This window comes from Psittacula echo (genome assembly GCF_963264785.1).
Source record: "Psittacula echo genome assembly, chromosome: 3".
Taxonomy (NCBI): Eukaryota; Metazoa; Chordata; class Aves; order Psittaciformes; family Psittacidae; genus Psittacula; species Psittacula echo.
Window position 1 is genome coordinate 65,905,740 of NC_137736.1, and position 24,003 is coordinate 65,929,742.

The 24,003-nt window shown below is 38.5% G+C and overlaps 1 protein-coding gene across 4 annotated transcripts in view; it reads right to left on the minus strand.

Moving 5' to 3' along the window:
- Positions 1–7,538: 7,538 nt before the first annotated feature.
- The window catches only part of ARHGEF7 (Rho guanine nucleotide exchange factor 7), a gene marked incomplete at both ends in the record, with an annotated part of 119,902 nt that continues 103,437 nt past the window's right edge, over positions 7,539–24,003 (minus strand). For 2 of the 4 annotated variants that reach the window (XM_080612042.1, XM_080612043.1), the window contains 2 exons: positions 20,243–20,457; positions 23,491–23,580. In XM_080612042.1, coding sequence (XP_080468168.1) covers positions 20,243–20,457; positions 23,491–23,580 — 305 coding nt within the window. Of the gene's footprint in view, positions 7,850–10,406; positions 10,462–11,069; positions 11,170–20,242; positions 20,458–23,490; positions 23,581–24,003 lie in introns of those variants that run through there. The other 2 variants (XM_080612040.1, XM_080612041.1) reach the window with 2 other exon arrangements.

Genomic DNA, 24,003 nt, shown 5'->3' on the forward strand with positions numbered 1-24,003 from the left:
TTCCTTTGTCATGTCCCCCCACAGACTGCCTAATTTATCTGTGTGCAAACCATCTGGTAGCATCCTTTTGGTTTGGAGTGCAGCATGAAGGATGACTGTTGCTACAGTTGTCAAACTGGCCTCTAAGGAGTCTCCACCAAGAATAATCCTCCTGGCACACACCACAAAGGGCTGTGCTGATGAATCCAGACTTCAAGACAGGTATAATGATTTAGGTAGGAATTACATTTCCTCCTGCCATACAGGAGTGCTTCTCACCTTACTCAGATCCATCTGAGCTCTTTATCCACAGCCTTGCAAAAGGCAAAACTTTTCATGTTAAATATTCCATGGTGGATGCTCTGATAATACCCTACCCTCTTAATGAGCAGGGAGCCATTCAGAATAGACAGAGTTGTTTTTCTTTTAACTGAAGGTTTCCCTGCTAGCGGGAAATGCACTGAATTGCATTGAAATGTTATTTTAGTTTGCTTCCTAAGAAAACCCAGTTAATCTGCATTGTTTTAAAGGGACTTCTAAATGGATTCCAATAAGCCACAGACTGAAAGGGAACAATACCTGGAATACAAATTTTCATATTAGGAGTCTTCATTGTCCTCCAAATAAGAGGCATACACCAGGATAAACCATTTCAAGGGACTGGACTGAATTTTCCCTACAAATCATGTGCTTCCTCTGTCCTTTCAGAACAACTTTCCCTTTTTACAACCTGCAGCAGGCAAATTATGCAGTGTTGATTTGTGCAGCTATCCATAGCAGATACTAAAGTATGCTGTTAATATGTTTTACAGCCCCCAAAACTAGACCTGAGAATATTCCATAGAATCACAGGGTTGGAAGGCACCTTAAGATCATCTAGTTCCAACCCCCATGCTATGGGGGGCACCAAGCCCTCAGAAGTGATATTCTCCATTCTACCAGAAACCAAGCCTGTTAAATGAGAATAACAAAGATTCTTCAATCCGTTTTTTATTACTTTCCCAGAATAATAAAAAATCTGGTCATTAGAGTCACCTTTTTCTTCTCTTACTTCTATGAGTGGTAAGGATAACTCCGCAACTCAAGATGTGTTGTCTATGTGCGCACATGCACCCACCCAAAACTGAAGAATATTCTTCCATTGCAACATCTATAGATAAAGCTCACCTCCAACCCTCAGATTCAGCAGGTGAGGTGCAAGATGGGATGTGCTCTTCATGTTCCACTTGTCTGTGAACTGTCATATCTCAGAAGCAAAACTCCTGCAGAGCTAGAGTGAGACATAGAATCATAGAATAGTTCGGGTTGGAAAGGACCTTGAGATCATCTAGTTCCAACCCCCCTGCTATGGGCAGGGACACCCCACACTAAACCATGTCACCCAAGGCCTCATCCAACCTGGCCTTGAACACTGCCAAGGATGCAGCACTCACAACCTCCCTGGGCAACCCATTCCAGTGCCTCACCACCCTCTCAGTAAAGAATTTCTTCCTTATATCCAATCTAAACTTCCCCTGTTTAAGTTTGAACCCATTACCCCTTGTCCTGTCACTACAGTCCCTGATGAAGAGTCCCTCCCCAGCATCCTTGTAGGCCCCCTTCAGATACTGGAAGGCTGCTATGAGGTCTCCACACAGCCTTCTCTTCTCCAGGCTGAACAGCCCCAACTTTCTCAGCCTCTCTTCATACGGGAGGTGCTCCAGTCCCCTGAGCATCCTTGTGGCCCTCCTCTGGACTTGTTCCAACAGTTCCATGTCCTTTTTATGTTGAGGACACCAGAACTGCACACAATACTCCAAGTGAGGTCTCACGAGAGCAGAGTAGAGGGGCAGGATCACCTCCTTCGACCTGCTGGTCACGCTCCTCTTGATGCGGCCCAGGACACGGTTGGCTTTCTGGGCTGCGAGCGCACACTGAAGCCGCCTCATGTTCATTTTTTCATCGACCAACACCCCCAAGTCCTTCTCTGCAGGGCTGCTCTGAATCTCTTCTTTGCCCAACCTGTAGCTGTGCCTGGGATTGCTCTGACCCAGGTGTAGGACCTTGCACTTGGCATGGTTAAACTTCATAAGGTTGGCATCAGCCCACCTCACAAGCATGTCGAGGTCCCTCTGGATGGCATCCCTTCCCTCCAGTGTATCAACCGAACCACACAGCTTGGTGTCATCGGCAAACTTGCTGAGGGCGCACTCAATCCCACTGTCCATGTCACCGACAAAGATGTTGAACAAGACCAGTCCCAACACCAATCCCTGAGGGACACCACTCGTTACCGATCTCCAGCCAGACATCAAGCCATTGACCACAACTCTTTGCGTGCGGCCATCCAGCCAGTTCTTTATCCACCGAGTGGTCCACCCATCAAATTGATGTCTCCAATTTAGAGACAAGGATGTCGTGTGAGACAGTGTTGGATGCTTTGCACAAGTCCAGGTAGATGATGTCAACTGCTCTGCCCCTGTCCATCAGTTTTGTAGCCCCATCATAGAAGGCCACCAAATTGGTCAGGCAGGATTTCCCCTTAGTGAAGCCATGCTGGCTGTCACCAACCACCTCCTTGTGTTTCATGTGCCTTAGCATGCCTTCCAGGAGAATCTGCTCCAAGATTTTGCCAGGCACAGAGGTGAGACTGACTGGTCTGTAATTCCCTGGGTCATCCATTTTCCCCTTCTTGAAAATGGGGGTTATATTTCCCTTTTTCCAGTCGTCGGGAACTTCACCTTACTGCCATGACATGGCAGCCCATGTCTAAGGACTCCATGTTCAGATAATGCATTTTGGTTTTTTCTCCTCAAATAAACTATCTACTTCTGCAGGTAGTGGTCCCTCACCAACACTATAGGATAGGAGTTGGGTAACCCTTCACACTCATATAAAACATGCACAAGAGCCCACCATATCCTGTAATCCATGTCAGGATTCATTACAGCAGTGGGGTGATGCACAGCAGGTGCACCTCCTTTATGACCTCACCTTTGTAGTGCCCTTGTAGGACAGCTATGAGGCTCTGCAAGTGAAATCAATGGTGAGGACAATGGTGCTGCACTTGGGTCACAACAACCCCATGGTAACACTACAGGCCTGGGGAGTAGTGGCTGGAAAGCTGCCCCACGGAAAAGGACCTGGGGGTGTTGGTCAGTAGAAATGCAGGAAAGTGACCTTGCCCTAGCTACCATATCTTCAGAATGATTTCTGCCTCAGTGTTTAGATGTGGTTCCATGTATCTGCTGGCTGTCTCACAGACCATCTTTACCTTGCTGTTATTATGGAATAAAAAAGCAGGGTCGCTTTCCTGAACCTGTATTTTTAAATGCTTTGCTTCAAATCCAAGGTTGTCACCACATTCCCCCTCTGCCATGAGGAAAGAGCACGTTGCTTTCTCCCCTTCCCAGCACAGGTAAAACAGCCCTGTATCTTAAATTTCCAGCAGAAATCACGCTTCTTGAAGCTGATAGTATTGAAAGAGTGCAGTGAATGGAACATGCATTGCATCATCCTTGTGTTTTCTCAATCTCAGAATGAAGACTTCTTGTGGGAACTGGCAATACTGGTCCTGCGGCAGTGATGTTTCTCAAGTTCCTCTGCAATTGTCTGCCTTGGACTAAGGCCTGAGATTAAACAAGCTAGAGATTACTAAAGCCAAGTCCTTGCTTAGTTTCACCTCACAATAAACCTGATCCTGTGTTACCTCCACATCACATTGTGCTGAAAGAGCCCTTGTGCTGCTGAATGTACAGGTGCTGCCAAGTCACTCAAGACACAGTGAAGTAGTAAAAAGAAAAACCAAACCCATACACATCCCATACATGTGGCTAGGTCAAATGCTGTGTGAACACTTTCAAATGTGACTGTCTACTTTTGTTCAACAGCACAAAAAGTTAATAGACTGTATGTCCTGGAGCTTGAAAAGCAGCTCCAAAACATACAAAATGCCAACTCCAGTCAGTTATAAAAGCCTACAAAAGTACAAATATTAACAAATTCAGGGAAACTGTGAGCAGCTTCTGACAAAGCAGAAGCTAACACAGTCCCCTGCTGGAAAAATACTGTAAAAACATGCTACTTCTGTATTGCTCCTCTATGTCTACAGCAAACATAGGCTGCTTGACAGGCAAGACATCTCTAACAAAGCCTGAGCCATACACTGGCTAAGAAAAAAAATAGTTTGGGCAATCTCACCAGGCCTACATACAACATCAGACAGGACATTAGGAAAAGGTTCTTCACTAAAAAGGCAGTCAGTTACTGGGATTGGCTCCCCTAGGCAGCAGTCATAGCACCTGTGATACACACTTATCACAAACTTTAGGTCTATTCAGACAGAACATGCACATAGACAAGTATTTTACTTGATTTATGCAGCAGTTTGATTTTCTCATGTGTCTGGCTTCCTTCTCTTTCATTATCTTCTGACTTTGATCTCCTCCATCTTTTGCATTACCCTACCAGGTCAGGTTCCCGACGAAAGTGAAAATTCCTCAGTGCAAGATAGTCAAGACCCTCCTTCTCACCTCTCGAATCAACCCTTACTTTGTTTTGTTTTCTTGCATCATTTGGCTATTATAAAAGACGATGAAAAAGCCCTTTCAGGATGGTGTAACAGCTATTAAATACAGAGGTTACCTGTATGAAAGGAAAAAAAAAAAAAGGCAATTTTCCTTCTTAACCTCATAGCCCACATATTAGATGAAATGTAACACTTCATAGGATAGGGGAAAAAAAATCATGGTTTAATTACAACAATGTAGCGGTAACACTTTAGTAGTCGATACCAGGATATTACCGTGGCGTCTAACCTAACCTTGAGCTCTCCACAAATACCGTAAACAGACACTCTAAAATTCCCTAAATGACTGGCATTAAGAAGGTTTGTACAAAGGCAGTCAGTTGTTCAGTCTTTAAGATGTCATGACATGGTGAGACAAACACGACACATACATCAGTAAGTACAGAGAAATGTTATGCTACATTTTAGACAGTTCAGAACTGAAAGTGCTTCACATCTATAGGACAAGAAATGGCTTCATCTCCTCATCCCTAAATGATGAGAGCAAAGAAATAACCCTTTAATAGGTTAAATAAACAGTGCCCCATTTATCCATGCTTATATAAAGTTTGCAACAATTCAGAAGGCCCATGATGAAATTTACAATCTATATACAGTATAACAAATTGTCCAAGAAAAAAGTCCAGATACTCCTTGGTTCCCAAAAGCCTGAAGCTCGTTCTCTGCACTAGAGGCAAAAGCTACCTACAAGATTAGGTGGTTTTCCTTTTTCCTTTTCTTTTTGGTAAAAATCAGTCATCCCAATCCACCTTGAATAAAATCAGTCCCTAAATCCTGGTTGTATTCAACAACTGCTTAATCCCAGTGTTTAAGGCATGTTAATTAGATGTCAGTATAGGGGTACTGTCAGAAATCATAATAATCACAGGTACTAAGGAGTCAGCAGATTTACATAGCAATGCCACTCTTCATAGTATAACGTCAAACAAATTGCTACGATGGAAGCTGTTCCTGAGTTTAAATTTGCTAAATACTGCTAAGATTAATGTTTTCCTTTTTTAATTCTTCCTCTGCAATGCACATGTGCAACCAAAAATTAGAATTTGCTTTGAAAAACAGCCTGAATGTCAGAAGATGAAAATGTCAGAAAACTAGAATTATATGGGTATTCTCTAATCTGAATTTAGACAAGATGGCACAAATTTGCAAGGTTTAGTATAACTTAGCTTTTAGTAAGAGTATCTTCTAAATATGAAGACAAATATGAATGTCAGTCCACATTTTCACACAACCGCAAACAACAGAAAAAAGATTTTGGTACCAAGAATTTTCATAAATTTGAAGTTCTGTGAACATATGTAACTGATACTGCAGAGATTTTTAGTTTTCTTATTTAGTCTCCTCCTTCAGAATTAGAGGAGGAGATTTTTAAATTATGGGAACACAAAATACCTAGGAATATATTCAGCTTTTAAAATCAGAAACTAATTGTCTATTCAGATACTTTAGTATCCATTCCACAGAATTGTTTCTCGAGTATGTAATCATTGACATTCTTTCCTATTTAAAAAAAGCTGTTCTTGGCTGAGAAAAGTGGATAGCTTTTAAAAATAGATTTTTCATGAGACTCACAATGTGCATGACAATTCCTACCACCCTAAACATCCTGGCTCCAACTCATTAAAGTTCATACAAACATTTGCTCAAGTTTGAGCGTTAAACTTCACAGGAGCTAAAGGGCACTAGAAACTCAGGATGACAAAAAGTGTGACTCAGGTCTGTGACATACCTGCACTTCTGACTGTCAACTGGACAAAAACCCCTTAGAACACTGCACCATCTGGAGTTTAATCCAAAGTTTGCCGAAATCAATGAAACACATACAATGAGCTTTAACAGGATTAGTACTTTAAGTGCTCCAACGGAAGCAGTGATGTAGCATCTCCTATTTTAAATACAAGAAAGGACTGCAGTAATTGCACCTATCAGACTAGTGACTAAATCTTCATTTATGTATTTTCCAATCTGTCAGCAGTGCAAATTATGAATTACAGTATGATTAAAAAAAAAAAAAAATCTTATTTCCAGATTTGTTTCCATTTAAATCCTGGTAAGCCAAAAACCAGCAACATGCTGAGGAAACACGGTGGGGAAAAAAATGACTGCTTCTACAGTCTGGGAATTCCAGAGAGTCTTACATAGTGGTATAAAACCAAAGCTCTGAATGAAGTTTGGCCTAGCCCATGTGTCTTGTGCACAAAGGTTAGCTACAATTTAATTGTTGTGACTGTAAAATATAAATAGCAACAATTTATTCACAAAATTCTGGATTAGAGTGATTTTTTCTTGCTTTAACAAACTGTATGATCTATTAAATTATCAACCAGCTGTATGTTTAAGCACAACAATAGAAAATGTAGTACATAAACACCTAAAAATCACAGTCATAAAATGCAGGCAAGTACATCAGTCTTTCGGTGGCCAAAGCACAACAGATTAGTCCAAACAAGTGTACGTGAACACAGATCATGGCCATTAGTTGTGTTAAAAATTGTTTCTACTGTCAATAAACAATTTTCTGTATTTTAATACTGTTCTTAAAGAACTGTAAACCCTTTAAAAATGTATGCACAGACATAAATAACAGTGAAGGATTTAAATACAGTGGTCAACAGGAAAAACAGGGCTTTAAATTTGCATCTGTAATCAGTGGGTAATTTGGAACAAATCCATAATTATCCACAAAGAACTCTGACCTTTCTTAGGTAAGACAGTACTGCCGTCACTTCTAACACTTGTGACCATTATAGTAACAAGAGAAAAATAAAACACAACCCCAACACATCAGCCTTGATACATCAATCACATATGCATTCAAAATTACAGATATTTACAAGAAAAATATATATTTAATTAAAAAGCCACTGAAAAACATGGACTTTTAGTCAGGTGCTGCACTTTCTGCAAAATGAGGTAATTTAGATGCAAACAAATTAAGTTTAGTAGAGTTCAGGATCCACAGTCTCCACACTTAAAAGTACAGATTGCTTCAGCTTGACTGTTTCTGTATGTTCAGAGCAAGAAATCACTAGATCCAGTTAAATCCTGTTTTGTAGTGCTCTTGATGCAACACTGACTAATGTCAGAAGGCTTCCCAGCTCAGCTTTACAACTGGTCTTTCAATAGAAAGGAAAAGTGGGGGAGGGGAGAGAGGGAGGAAGAAAAAAGGAAAAAAAATAGTTATAAGTTGGTTTCATCCCAAGATGGATCATTCATGTTCTTTAGAACTTTTCTAACAAGCTTCTCCAAGTCCTTGCGAGCTCTTTGTTCTTCTTCTAATGATTTCTTCATCTTCTTGTTATCCTGTTTAACAGAACAGAAATATTACTGGTTTGGTTTTGGTTGGTTTTTAACAGCTGTTTTCTGACCCCACATACACTGTCAATTACAAATTCTGAAGGCTCTTCTCCGTAAGACTGCTATTAGCTGTTCAAAAGCAGAGCCTTCGATTAAAATTTCACAAGTTACACAGAGTTACTTCACACAACACAACTAAAACCATCAAATGGAAACTGAGCTATTTTCTGTTTATACTTAGGGGTCCTTTATAATGCAGGTGCTAGTAACAGATGGCCAATAATTTTGAATTCTTTTGCTCAAATCTGATCAATGAAGAATAGAATATATTTGTTGTTAATGGAAAAGGAAAATGGAGCAATTAGTAGAATAAATATCCCCTCTGAGAGCCTCCTGTGATTATAACTAGTTTCACAATGCCAGAAAAAGCCTCTTAAAACTTAATGCAAATTAACGTGCTTCATTAGGAAAGTGAATAGTTGAAGAAGTATCTTGAGAACCATTATGTCCTCTGGGAAGTATTTTGTGACTCAATTTTAAACTAGGGAGATGACTACCAGCAGTTTAAGAGGAGCCAGACTTCAGGCAACACCACCACTCTACATGTATATTAACGAGTCAGTTCTCAGTATTTGATGCCACTGAAATACCCTGAACAACAGGACCATAAGGATGTCACTGACCAAACCACAGTAATGCTGACATTGTCTAATCCTGCACAGGCCAAGGTGATGCTGGCAACAGTAAGGAAGCAACCAGATGACAAGATAACATTATATTAAGGTCCCAAGACAACAAGATGCGTTTTTAACAAGCACACATCTGCAATCCAGGGGTCCCACTGAACTCCTATCAGCTGTCATTTACAGACATTTCTAGATCAACAGCACTCACTTCATTAACTCCATTTCCTCCTCAAGTCTATTGAGAAACTCAAATTTCTTTCTTTTCTCGTGGGTAGAGACTTAATTTCTTTTCATTTATGTATTTATTCAGCACCAGTTCAGCACTGAACTGAACTTCAACACTGTGAAGTTCACACTTCACATTCAAGTGTGGTGCCTGTGGAGCAACAGCCATTAATAACCTACAGAAGCTGCAACGGCAAGGATCTCACTTTGCCTGCACACAACCAGTGCACTATGTACTCCCAGAGAGCCTTTATCCATAAAGACCTTGGTCACTTGGGACCTTCCCAGATTACAGATTTTTTTCTGCCACTTCTCCAGTTAGCAACATAACAGCAACAGACTAATAACTGCCTTGAAGCTGATATTCCTGATAAATTAACTCGGGCTTTAATAGGTCTTGGCTTTGAAAGATGTTAGATTCTGAAGACACCATCTATTTGGAAAGTCATCAGAAAAAGAGAGCTGCTGCTTGAGGGTCAGGACAAGGTGACTTTTTGTTTACAGTCAGACAGAGATTGGTGGGGCCTCAGTGAGGCAGCATATTTATCTTCTGTGCAAATGCAACTAGGCCACAAAAATATCAGTGGGTTATTATAGCTGCTTGTACTACATGAATTGTATTTTTTAAAAGATTGAAATGTGCATTAAACCCAGGATATACATGCTTTACATGTTGAAAACAGCAGAATTTAGGTATTCAAGACATCAACTGTCCTATTTCAAGGAACATGCACAATGCCCTTAGAAACAGTGGGCATGCTTACAGACGGGCAAAGAAACTGGATTCATGTTTATAGCCAAAAACCTAGAGTAATCTGAATACAAATCTATTTTACATTAACACAGGAGATCTTACCATCTTCCTAAGTCAGAACCATTAAGGTCAGTTAGCAAATTCACACACCGGAAAGTGAGGATAATTCAGTGCCTTTTAGCCTACACAGTATAAGCAGCGACTACGCACAGCAGCATTAACATGTTTTGAACAGTTTGTGTGTCCTGACAAGATAATTTTTAAACACCTAATTTGGATACTTAAAACAAGCTTAAAACATCAGCTACAACTTCCATACCAGCAACTCAGGTGAGATCCTCCATGATTTCCCAATGTGACAAAGCAGCACCCTAAGGTAACCTGAAGCTCCCATTTAAAAAAGGCCGTGTGATAAGACACTGAAAAGGACTCTCATCTCTGGAAATCAGAGGTTTTAAGAACTGATTTGTAAGAAGTGTTCAGGTTACTGAAAGACCTAAACAGATCCAGACATTTATATTACTGAAATGATACATTCTAGAGCAAATAATATTTCTCTATGAGCTTATTTTGCTGGTAATACAGCAGATCTGAATTTGCTTAAAGCTTTCAACACTTCACAAGCTGTAACACCCGAGCTTAACTGAAACTGAGCTTAGTAAGTCACCTCAGAGAGAGGATACTTAATGCTATTCTCAAAGGTTGCTGATCCAAGAACTGATAACAACTATAATAAAGGGTGCTTTTTGTCAAATCGGTATGTTTTACTTTTAAATGTGAATCTAGTCCAAAATTCAAGTTCATTCTTGTCAATCAACTTAAAAGCCATATTTATTTTTATAATAAGCCTTACATCTTTCCATTCTCCCTGTTGCTGTAATTGTAGCAAGTTACCAACCTGTCTTAACTCCTGTACTTCATCCTTTAATGCATATACTGTGTCAACAAGGCTTCTAAAATGAAAAAAAGAGGATGATCTGTTACAACAGTTTTCAGAAATATACGTTTAAATCTATTATTACACAAAACTACTAAAATGAAATGCATTAAAACCCCCACAGCCGATTTTAAACTTGCGTTAAAAAAGGTCTCTTATCCTGATTTATTCAGAAAGACAAGGACCTGTTACCAGCTTGTGACAAGATATACTTCTCAAGCACATATGGACCTATATTGGTTTCTGAATTACAGCTTTCTGTAAAGGAACTGTACTTCATTTCCAACATACGACTTACCCCAAAAAATCAGAATGATGCCATACACTAACTAGGTGACACCATTTTCATATTGAAATCCAACAGCATTTTGAAAAATTATTTACAAGTGAAATGTATCACTTTTTGGCACAAAAGGAATAAGGTGCATAGCATATAAAAAGAAACCAGACTACAAGAATTTAAATGAAGGCCGACTGCACTTAAAAGACTGGCAGCATACTCCAGAATGCTCTGTTCCCTACAACAAATATACCATACACACACTACTATAATGGGAGATGGGAGGAGGAAGAAAAGTGCAAAGTTTACTAGTTTAATCCACTATTCATTAAATGTTCTCTTACTTCTCTTCTATAACAGTCTGACCATTACTTTTAGTTTCTTCTACAATAATTTTTTCTTCTTCTGGAAGCAGGACTTGAGGAGCTGATTCTTTACGGGAACCTGTTGTAAAAATAAATTACATAATGAGCAAGTCACAGATACTGCTGGGGCATTTTAAAGATGATTATTTCATACACTGTATGACAGACCTGCATGACCAAGGTGTATCACTTTCCATTTTCCCCTTCCCTCCACACACACAAGTTACCAACAAATTTTTCTACATTTGAAACCACAGCCTTGCAAGAACAACAAAAAATTGTCTGACATTCCTATTCTGCTGCTGCCATTGTCATCATCTGTCACTGATGGGGATTGCTACACTGTTCAACAAACAGTGCACCATGCAACTATCAGTAGAAATATTCACCATAGCTGACTCAAAGAGACAGACGTGTTTAAGTAATAGCAATTCAAACCTCAAGGACAGATTCTGATCTCACGCTGATACAAATCCAAGAAGTAATTCCACTCTCAACCAGTTACTCTATCAGTAAGGAGCAGAACTATGGTATCAAATGATAGTGATGGAAGGAACAAAAAGTTATAACCCTTTTCCCTGAAACACTCTGAACAACACGCTTATGTGTGTGCACACACAGATACATACACATACACTTACAGATAGCCTTTTAGTCCTAGAATAAATTCCTGTCCAGTGCAATACATACTTTGTGTTTAATGCTTTTAAAAGCATTTACTTAATGGTTTGACAAAACCTCAAAACATTCCAACCTCTTCAAAATATTTTCCACACTAATTATAAATTATAAGATCAAGATAAAAGATACAGATTCTAAGAAAGTAGCTCTGAATAGAAAAATCTACAGCTCAGAGATGTGCAGAGATTCATACATACATAAAGTATGTATTCTAGAAATGTTATTTAATTAGGCTGCAACAAATCACAAGCTTTTTTTTAAGGAAGATCAGCAAGTAAATTGCTGTCTTAAGTAGTTGTTCAGAATTGAAACACAGCAGATAAGGCATTAAAATTCTTGCATATTTTAACAAAGATATCAGTTCTAACAAGCAAGGTACACTTGCCTACCAGTTCATTGTAATGAATTTTTATTAACCAGGAATGTCTAAAGTCTAGTACAGTCTGAACTCATAACTAGGTACTACAGGGTACACGCCTGTCAGGAGAAATTATTTAGCTCTTGTGGAACAGCTGCCTTGTGATAAGTGTTTTGTTTGCTTGGGTTTTTATGGTTATGATAAAAAACATAACCTAAACACACAAAAAATGAAAGAAATCAAGCTCACTGAAAAATACTAACTTCCCTAACAGCTGCAGTCTGGAGTTCTGAACAATGAGCTTGTAGGGACTGTAGTTTAGTAAAATGTGTTAAGCTATTTGAACTATTTCAGCAAACAATGACAAACATCCTTTAATGAAAAAAAACTGTTTTCTTAAGCTGGCAGTAAAGATCTAACATATCAGTATGAGATGGTCAAAATTTTATGGAATAATAGCAACTGCAGATTTGAGAACAGAATCTTGTCCTTGAAAGCTGCTCATCTTATAGAATGAAAAGATCTTTTAAAGGTTAATACCCTTCCACTTCCACTTATTTTCTAGGAACAATCTGTAAAACAAGCACACCCAAACTCTGTATGGAGCTCAAGAATACTTCCCTGTTTGCACTTGTCAATCTCTAATTGTAAAAAGTTTTCTTATGTTTATTTCAGTTAACTGGTTACTGCTCTGCTTTATTAGCCTTGGAGGTAACACACAACACCCAGCTAAATGTTATTTCAAGAATTAGCTGGCAGCAGCTGCTACTATTTTGGGTCTTTGTAGCAACCTGGAGGAACTCAGCCTCGCACATGCTGAGGGAAACACTGACCAAAGGGAGAGAACTGCCACGTGTTTCTCACTTACAACTCCTTTCAACCAAATGGAGCTGAATATTATATTTAACACTGTATAGAGCTGCGTTCAAATGTCTTTGCGTGGTCAGAGTAACATAGGTCCTTGCGAAGCAAAATCAGCATGGAGTAGACAGCTTTAAAAAAAGTCTCAGCTGTACAGTTATATACACACATGCATGTAAAACAGATGTCTACACCAGCGCATCTTGATGTACGTACAGCATAGCACTAAGCCAACACTTAGTACTACTGAGACATAAAATGCAGTTTCATTAGAAACAGTGTTCACCAACATTATACGCACAAGGAGACCACAGAGCACATGTACACACTTACACAATGCAAAACTGCTGCTGTGAACACTGACCTTCCTGTGCTACAAAACATTAACTACTATGGAATTCAGGATACCACAAGTTTCACTCTCACCTTCACTACTCCAAGTCATACAACTTTTTTTCCCAGAACCCTCACTGCTCTTACAGCTTGTCCTTATTCACCTCCTCTACCCTCCCTTCTCTTTTATCTTGGTTTGCTTTTTATGAGTTTTGGTGGGGTTTTTTGTTTGTTGTGGATTTTTTTCCTGAAACCCCACAGCACTTGCTAAGTATCAAAGGTACAAACACAGCCCCATCTATTCTGCAACAAAGGACCCTGTCATCAGATCGGTAAGAAGATACTTCACTGCCCTGCTTTTCTGCACCAGAAGAGTTTTTCCCTTTTTTTTTTAAGACACATTTTCCAATAATTATCTCTCTACAAGAAACCGGCACTCATTACTGGCACTCAGCAATATTCCCTAAACCATACTTTGTGTCTCCACCTGGTTCTCATACCTGGTTCTTTATGTCTATTCTCTATGTGACCATTTCTCTCCAGAAAAGTTTACAAGCTACAGCTTTAGGACATGGAGAGTGTTGTGTTCTAGCACAGTGGGTATTTCACACAGAGTTATACTAAAAGGATGGAAAGAAAGTTCCTGCAACTTAGATAATCCTAGGCACCTCTTTGAGATGTATTCTACATTTTTATGAAGTAGGACAGAAGAATCGAAAGTTACTTCAGATCGCTCTGCCGTTCCTCATTCCTAAGCGTCCAAGTTTCATGCTGAATTTTATTCCAAGACACCGTTCTCTCATTCCAAATCAAACAGGCCAACAAACAACATTTAAATTGACCTCCAGCAACCCTGGCCCTCAATCACACAGAGAAAATACAACCAAAAGTACTAGTTAAAAAAAAAAAAAAAAAAAAAAGGCTTCCAAAAGCTGTACAAAACAGGGTTTAATTTTGCTTTCTTTTCCTTTTCTTGTAGGGTATTGGGAGAATTAAGGTGGATGAGAGAAGAAAAGATGTTGTTTGGCGAACCCAGACAATTACTTCAAGATTAGCAGACGAAAGTTAAGGCTGAGTAGATGGCCAAAACTTTTCAATGGAGAACTCCTAGATCCATGGTATTGCAAAAATGGTCCCACCGTTTAGAAGTCTGGTGCATATTTAAGGCAAAACAACTGCCCACTACAATCAAGATTCAAGCAAGTTTCTATCAATTAAATTCCATCAAAAAAATAAAGATATCTTTATTCAATATTACTATCTCCCAATCCTAGAATGGAGAATAAAGAATTACAATGCTTTTTGCCAATACCATACCTTATTGGTTTAGCAAATTTAGCTTCCAGAGTAAAGCAGATAATAGCACAGGCCATCTGGCATTCAGACCAGGGCTAGAGACCTTAGCAATACCCACTGCACAATGTGATTCAACACCTGAGATACAAGAACAGGCCTGTGAGTAACAGCCCCTTGCTTTTAGTTTCCAGTGTCCAGATCCCCTTTCCAGACTAATCCATCAGCCAAGCCAGCAAGCAGTTCTGAGTACTTCTGGAAAAAAGCAAAGCTGAAACCTGTTTGGATATTTAGGTGGCTCAAAGACTTCATGACAGAACTTCACTTTCTATCTGTTTGGAATCAGCAGAACGTAACTCATAGCCCTGGAGTCTTAACACCACAGTGGGAAGAAACTAGAGCACAGATTGAATGTCACAGAGGTTCTCAGCAACCTCTGAAGCCTAACTGCACAACCCCAGCTTTTTAATCACTCTTCTCCAAAGGGAATGTGACATCTTAAGAAAAATGGTTGATATGGTGCCGTGCTGGTGGTTCCAGACAGAAGCCAGACTTCAGAAGGAGCTGTACTGGTAATCAATCTGATCCTTTGTTCTGAAGCATGAAGCAGACACATGTAAAGAGAGTTCAGAAGTTTTGCACAGATCTTAACACACCAGGCAGGAGGGAAGCAGGATAAAAAGGGGGATAACATTCAGATACCTTTTTGCTTTAACCAAATATTAAGTCTCTGCCTATGTTCAAAGACCTTGTCTGTCCAGGAACCATTTAAGCCAAGAGTAAATGTAGGTGGCTATTCATATCGCCTTCTTAAAGCAGCTAACCTCAGGGGCTCAGTGAAAAGCCAGTCCCCAGTCAATCAAGAACAGGGTTCCTTCCTCCAGCTAGCCATATGGAAAAGGCTCAACCAAGGTACTTTCACAAACAGTGTACATTCTTCCAGCAACTGTGAGTGTCCTAATTCAAGCTATGGAAGTTAGATGAATGGTGATGGTGGTTAATTTAAAGAAATGCATGGCATAATCTGAGGCCATAGCCAATGATTCTGTTGCACAGCTTTTAAGTACTGCTGTTTTCTTCACTTTTTCATTCCTTACTTGTGATTAGGAGAGGTTAGAAGGGGAACAAGGCACAATAAAGGTCAAAAATTAGAAACAGTACTTGTAAATGCACAATTCTGGTTTTCACTTTACTAGGCTCTCTTCATAAGCTAAGAAGCTTTTTGAAATTATTTGCTTGAGCTTCAAAGACAGAAATCTGACTTGCCACTGAAAAACAAATATATCCATACACAAGTGCACAGATCTACCATTAGCTACTGGTATGTACAGACACATAAATTTCCTGGAGAAGCAAGTGTTAGACAAAAAAGATAACAATTACTTGTAATTTAAACATTTGCATTTAATTGCATTAATTATATTAAAGATGTTAAAGTAGATGAGCAGAAATGTCAAATTAACCTTCTCTTTCTCAATGACTCTTTGATGAAGTCCTAATATGAAGAATCCTAAAAATGGTGCTCCCAGAATCCGTACGCATTGAGACTGAAACATTGGGGAAAAAAAAAATCCTTCCTGCTACAGATCTGCCAAAGTCAAAAGGGAGCCCCTTTCGTATCTTTGTACAAATGAAACCAAATCAGAATCCAACCATCAGGCTAAACTTAAATTCACTGTGTAAAATACACTGTTGTCTGCAAATTCTTGGGAGTAACAAAAAAGGTTTGGGCATGAAGTTGTTTGGGTTGGTTTTGCTTGGTTTGGTTTTCTTGTTTGGTTTGGGTTGGTTTTGTTTGTTTGTTTCCTTGCTTTATTAACTAATAGTGATACACAAACAGGAAAAAAACAGACATGACTGAAATGACAGATCTATGCAGTCTACAGCAAAATGTTTTGACAAGTAAAATAAAAATAATTAATTTGGACTGAAGCACATACAACTCCATATGTTAAGTGTTCATCGTAAGACCAGAATGAAGAGTTTGAAAGACAGACGCCATCTGAAGAAGCGGGATATTTTTAAGACAACATTTGGGAAGAGCTATCCCACGAAAAACTTCCTATATTTCACTAAGCAATAAAAAAAAAAAAAGAATCCAGCCTCAGGGCTGTAGGACTAAAACTAGAGTTCCTACAATCATAGCCAAAAAAATGCTATGACTTTTTAATAGAAGCAGATTGCTTCATTTATTCTGATGTAAGCATTTTAGTATATTAGGTTATAATTTTCTTTAAATTCACTCATATATGTGCCATCTTTTATGTAGAAACACTACAGATAACACCTGTTTTAAAGAGAAACATATTGTAATATGAAACCTTCAAAGTACATGAGGTTATAGAAACCAAGATCACATTTATGAAGTTTCTCTCTAGTAACAGGACCTACAGAAGTAGATTTGAGATTTTTTTCAATAATTCAGCCCATGCCTTTACCAAGAATACACCAATTCAAAAAATGAAAAAGAAATTAAACCGATTAAGGGGAGAGGGAGGCAACAGAAGAATATTCTATAGATGGCAACATCTCTGAATTGTTATTTAATAAAAGGAAAGGAAAAAGAAGACACAGAAGGATACATACTTCACATTACATTCAATTTCCTGTAGTTGTCAACTACAGTAAACAAATATTACACACTTATGTCAAAAAAGCTTTCACTTCAGCATTTGATTCCTTCAGGAAGAAGGGAGGGAGAGAAAAGAAGCATGGGGAGAAGAAGAATTTAAATGTTAAGTTACAAGTTACGCTGTCCTTTCCCCCTGTGTAATAACTGAATATTAAAGTCACAGTCTAGCAAATGCAAAATTTATTTCAACTGTACATAACAGATGTCCTTTTTATATAAAACAAAACACTTAATCGATATATGCAACCACAAACAATATGCATACTGTACAGTACAATGCAACATTCAGATATACATCCATTTTGTATTTTCAAAAGGCAGTCACCTACTAAGATGGCTTCTCCCATTCACAAGTGAAATGCACAATATATATTATTCTATGTTTTACGTCACTATATACACATTACTGTGTTTTGGCAAGATTATGCAAAACACCCAATTAATATTGGTTGGTTTCAATTTATGGCAAATACTAATTTATGGAAACACTGCATAAACCATGTGAAGAGGGGCTGACAATGACTTCAACCTACCTTCCAATTCAGATTCTCCATCCTCCCAGTGTATTTGTAACTGTACACATATAATTTACAGAATTGCATAAACATAAGGTACTATTATTACCATAACTAAAGTTCCACAAAAATAGAAACACTGAACCTTTGGACTGAATACCACCATTTCCACATTTGCCTTTTTTTGATATTTTTTTTTTTTTAGTGCCTTTTTTTTTTAAAAAAAAAAAAAAGCATTTTGTATTAATACTCCTGATCAGTTCACAATAGCTTATGGCCTGTAACATTGAAGACAAAGAATGATTTTAAATATGTGGTGATGTTAATATGAGGATACAAAATATGAGAGATCCTAATTATGGTAATAGTTAATGACTTAAATGCTACAATAATTAATGGTGGTAAACTGTCAAAGCTTTGGTGCATAGAAAATTCAATAAAATCTTCGATCTGGATAACAAACACATTCTGTGTGATAAGGAAAGTTCAAGTGCAACAACTGTATTACAAACTCATATTTACACTATATAACATGAAACAGACATAAAAGAATTATTGTTTATCCAATGCAAAAAACATTATTCAACTAGAACACCACAGCTTAAGAAACAGGAAAAAAGAACGATCCATACTTTATATATATGTTAAAAAAAAAATAAAATCAAAAACTGACTGAAAGGAAGAGGAGAGTGAAGTGGGTTACAAATGCGCTGTGGAATGGTATGGAGCACACGTACTTATCTCATTTCTCTAAGCAACACTCCTCCACTTTGAAAAATCTCAACATACACAAGTTCCTGGTCATTACGTTACTATATGTGTAGCAGGAAAACGTACCCCTGAAAACCCTCCTCCGTTAGCACTGCTGCTTGCATTGGTCACATTTTTGAAAGCCAACAACAGTGAGAGAGGATAAAGCAGGTGATCAAACAAGACTGAATGCAAGTATGCAGATGTGAACTGCTTTGAAATAGCTTCTCCACACTGATCAACTTCTGGAATCATGCATGTCTAGCAATTGCTAACTTTCTGATCTTGTAACCTGCAGAAAGGCATAGATTACTTTTTAAACAGTGTGATCAAGTTGCCAGGCGGCAGTTAACTGCATCATGATTATTCTGAACTTGTCCATACCTTAACACTGGATAACATGCGTACTTGAAAAGGGGTAAAGGACTTGCATTGGAGAACCCTGGTGAAAGTAAGAACTTTCTGTCTTTCAATCACATGCTTTTCCCTAAAGCTAAGAAAAAGACTTAGAAAACACATAATTTTTGTTTTGATGCCAATTATGTTATCTACAAGAAGGAACACACACACTTCACACCAGCAGTGACCTAGGTGCAGGTTTGAGACCTTCAGCTGTGCACAGCATGTCACAGTTCTCTGAAAAGCCAACGCTGCTTTTCACTGTAAGTGAAGAGCTGCTGCTGCAAACAAACCTGCTTGTGAGAGAAGTTAACAAGACACAATAAGATCTGTCACGGACATGCTCCAAACAGTACAACCCAAAAGCCAAGCATTCTATTATTCAGAACTTCAAACAAGCCAACATGATTGCAGTTGTACCTAGAGTTTCAGTTGCTGAACACTCGAGCCTCCATCAGGGGAACCATTTTCATCTCGTCTTTTCAAGAAGAATGGTCAATTGAGAGTTGACAGCTGTGTATTTTAACAGGCAAGTAAACATCTAGACCCTGTTTTCTGCCACACTACTGCATACAGTTAAGTGACAGTACGACCATAGGTAACATGAGATTATCAAAACACTGCATGTAATGAGCATGGACTGCTGGGTTTTCATGACAACTGCCAGACTGGGGTGGGAGAGAGCAGTGCGGTCCTTCATATAAATGTTTTAAGCAATGAGGAAAAGACAGCAGTATAAAACCAGAATTTTTTATGGATTAGCAAATTCTCTTCCAAACAAATGGGCCAGATAAGTGAATATCTAAATGATTTTATAGCTCTTGTACTGCATATTTTTAAGCTGCATTTTTCTTACTCTACCAGCTTTGTATTTTGCTAGTAATATGTAGAAAACCCAACCACTACTGCTAAGGCATTTCCAATATCGCTGGCACTCAGCTCACAAACCAGTATGGTTTCAGTACAAAATACAAAAACGTGCTGTATCCAAAAGAAAAGAAAGGACCTATTGCTACACTGACCAAGTCAAAAGAAAAAAAGGAAAAAAATAATAAAAAGACCATTCAGAGCTACAAATTAACATCTGTCAGTTAAAAAAGCCCTCAAGAAATATCATCCTTAACAGGATATATACACTTTTTAGAATGACTTTTCTGTACGTGTTTTGAATTGGCAATAGAGCCTTCCACCAGGTATAACTGAAGTTTCAGACGCTCCCTCAGAAGTTGTTAAAATATCACATTAAAGAGACAAGGAACAGCAAGAAAACATCTAAGAAAAGCAGGCTGTGATACAACAAGCATTTGTTAAGAAAAAGCTCAGAAGTGCATTAGTTCTGGTGAGAGATATATGAGCAACAGCTCTTACGAGATGTAGACCCCATTCTGTAACTATGGGCTGTCCATATACTGTCATAGTCAGAGTCTTCTGAGAGGTCTGAAGGCTCCAAACGAGAAAGACTACTGCGACGACCCAAGGAGTCTAGACTTGATTGGTCATCATCAGCCAAGACGTGATTATGCATCAGGTCAGTGCCTTGCCATGCTAAGGATGTATAGGTGAAATGAAATGGTGGATGTGGATAGGCAGAGGTGGGATGAGGAGGAGAACGTAAGGAATAGCCACAACCAAACACATGAAATAAAAGCAAAAAGGTGATGGGAAGAGAAGGAAAAGAGAAAATATTGTTAAAAAGGCAAAGTTTGTTCTTCTTTTTTTTTTTTTTTTTTTTAAATAATTTGTTTGGGCTTTAGGTATAAATTACACTCAGCATAATGTCTGAACTGTTACAATACAGTAAGAGAATTTTGAATAACCAAAATCTTGTATCAAAATAGATTTTTTTGAAGAGGGAGTTAGGTTCCTTTGAAGTATGGAGTCAGTGCTGATCTGGAGGATTTGACTGGGTACAGAGCAATAAACACAATAAGCCAGCATGATCCAGCGCTGATGTGAAAAGCAGCAACCCTTTCCCCATCACACATCTGTATCTCCATCCTTTCCCTCTCTAGCAATGACACAGTCACTTGTACAGCTGCTTGTTGAGTCAGGCTGGGGAAGTGCTTCAGATGAAAACTAACCCTACAAAAGATGCTTTTTCAAGCAGGTCATTTCCCCACCAGCTCACAACACAGCCACAGAATGCTTGTGTCACCACTGTAAAGAGGAAAATGCAGGGGAAAAAGCAAAGGTTCTCATGCAGAGCAGGGCTGCCAACTTTCTAAATCAGCAGCAACATCTTGCACCCAATTAAGAGGACTGTCAAAGTTCAACTTCTCTGTGCCCGAAGCCCTTGTTATTTGTTTAAACATGTAGTAAATTAACTCACAGAAAGACAGGGCCAAGAGGCTAACAGCAACACAGCCTGGTCCATCCAGTCCCTCACACATCTTCCTAACGCCCCTATCTGAATCTATCTTCCCAGTTAAATACTTTAAGATGTCTAAGGTAGTTGGTCAAAGATAACTAAGAATTGCATTTTTCCGGTTTTAAGAATCTGGCAATATTCAAGGCCCATGAAAGTGACCATGCTACCAACCACATACACAAGATATTGCAAAGATTTCACTTGGAGCAGAAGTGCAAAATAGCATCAGGATGTAACAAGCAGGAGAAAGTGAAACTGTTCTTTAATTTGCATCTGTCTCCCCAAATTAAATCCCACATCTTCCCCACAGAAGCAACTGAAAAAAGTTGCCCTGCTCCCTACCAGTCTGCACTGGTGCTGTAACTCTGCTGAACTGACACTGCCAAAAGCAGTACCCTTTGGGCCTGGGGTTAAATGCAGGTGGCAGAATTGCCAAACGAGTGCTGTAAGGGACAGGCAGAATATTAACACAAAGGTATGAAAGGAGTTTGTAAAAAAAAGGGCACACTTCACAGCTGACAGGCAACTCTCACTTTATTCTTCCACACTGACTACTGCTCCCACAGAAGCAATTTCAGCACAAGTAGGTTTTTCCCCACTTCCAATTCCAGCCTACAAATGGATCTTCTGTAATCTAGAGTCTTAGATGACAGCATTAGTCTTTCCAAACAAAGCAGCTGTGTGCTTAATCAGTAATAAAAAAAACTTGCTGCAATTAAGAGCAAATAAAAGCTGCTGACTTCTGATGTATGCAATGATACCCACAGCACTATGTATATTTCTTAAATATACATAGACAGGAAAAATAGGCAAAAAAGCAAAAAAAACATATCCATTTTATATCTGCACACACACACACTATCGTGCAAGTGCAAATGTGTTCCCAACCATTTGTTGTCACATTATCCTTGGAAATAACAGACCTCAGTCAAGACATTTACACAGCAATCATTTCATTTAATTTCATTTGGAACAACAGTATATCTTCAGAATTTTGAACACATTCATTCCCTTTTACCCAATGAAACACACTACTGTAATGACTGTAGAGCTACAAAATAGATTAGTATTAAAAAAAAAATTATGTACTTGTAGCCGATTTTATCACCTTGCGACCTACAGTTCATCAAAACAGAAAAATTAAAAGGTTTTTTCCAAGTTTCTATAGCCAAATACAAGGGCCATATTGCTATTGTTAATACATACGAAGTAGCTGGATTTTTTCAAAGTGATAATAGTAAATGAACACGTATTAGGAAAATCCATGAACTAAGTTTGCAGTTGCATTTTGAGACTTCTCAATTGTCAGCATGAAGTGCTTCTGCTTGGAAGCAAAATGGGCACAGAGCACAGCGGGCAGCAGTAACAGTGATTAATACTGCAAATTTAAACTGCTTTAGTGGACAAGGAGTAAGTTGTAACATCCACTCTCGCAGTTCCTAAAAGCAAAGCCACCCAAATACTTCAGGATCATTATACTGTGTTCCAAGGATCCCCAAATTAAATTGGTATTCAACAATGCAAAAACTGTGCAAATGGCAACAAACGCAACAGCATTTTCTCCTTCCTTGTGTAAAGGGAACACATGCTGGTGGACTCCCCTGCTCTGCGCAGTGTTTTACTTACAATACAGAGGAACTCCACATGGCAACCTTGATTTGGATTAAATGAAGTAGGACCCCAGAGGCACGTTACAGGTTTTCAATAAGCTAGGTATTGATCTGAGAAACTGAAAATGGCTTTAAGCAACACACAGATCTAAGAACAATTTTTCTTGAAATTATGAGATGGGATTAAAATTTGTAATTAATACTAAAAACAACTAATTGCAATAAGAGAAAGTAATTTTTATAGTTCTAGGTTACTTTTCCATAGCAAAAGTTTGTGTTGAACAAAAGACAAAAATACAGTCCTCCAAAATTATTACTACTTCTTCATTCCTCCTCTCTACTTACCAGCTTCTTAAATTTATCAAAAAGCATACTGATTAACTGTCATACTCAGTTCAGACACCTCTTGTTAATCGGTAAGGGCTTTGTGCAATTTTAAACTATGTCAAGAAGTCGCTTTTGGTTTGTTTGGTTTTGTTGTTTTGTTTTTTAAATACAGAAAGAATTACAGTCTCTAGCCATGGTCCTTGGCATCCAATATTAAACACTTGGCACCCTTTAAGCCAGAAACAGAGTCCATTTCAGTATTTTCTAACTTACTTGAATTTAGTGTTTGACGTGTTTTGGCACTTGTGCAATATGCTTCAATGACTTTAAGAATTTGAGCATCTTCTTCTAAAGCAGCTGTACCTAGAATCAAGGGGAAAAATAGAATTTTAAACATCGTTACGTTTCTTAATACAGAAAAGCCTTTATAAATCACTACTTTTCAGTTCAGCTCAAAGTTCAAACCCTTTAAAATTCTCTTAATCATCCCATTTTAAAAATCAAACTTCAATGAGCAAAACCAACAGCTTATAAAGATGAAATACTATTCTGAAATGCTTGTGGAAAAAAAAACCCAACAACCCAAGCCAGAGTAATTACCCACGCATTCACAAAACTCTGAGCATCTGAAGTTGCACAGAACATGTTTTGAAGCATGATCACTCTGGTTGTAAAACAAACAGTCATTAAAATGAGGAAAACTGTATACTCTGGTTATTATATGCATATTATTATTTAATCAAATAAATCAAGGGACAGGATGTTAATTCACAGAAGTCTTGAAAA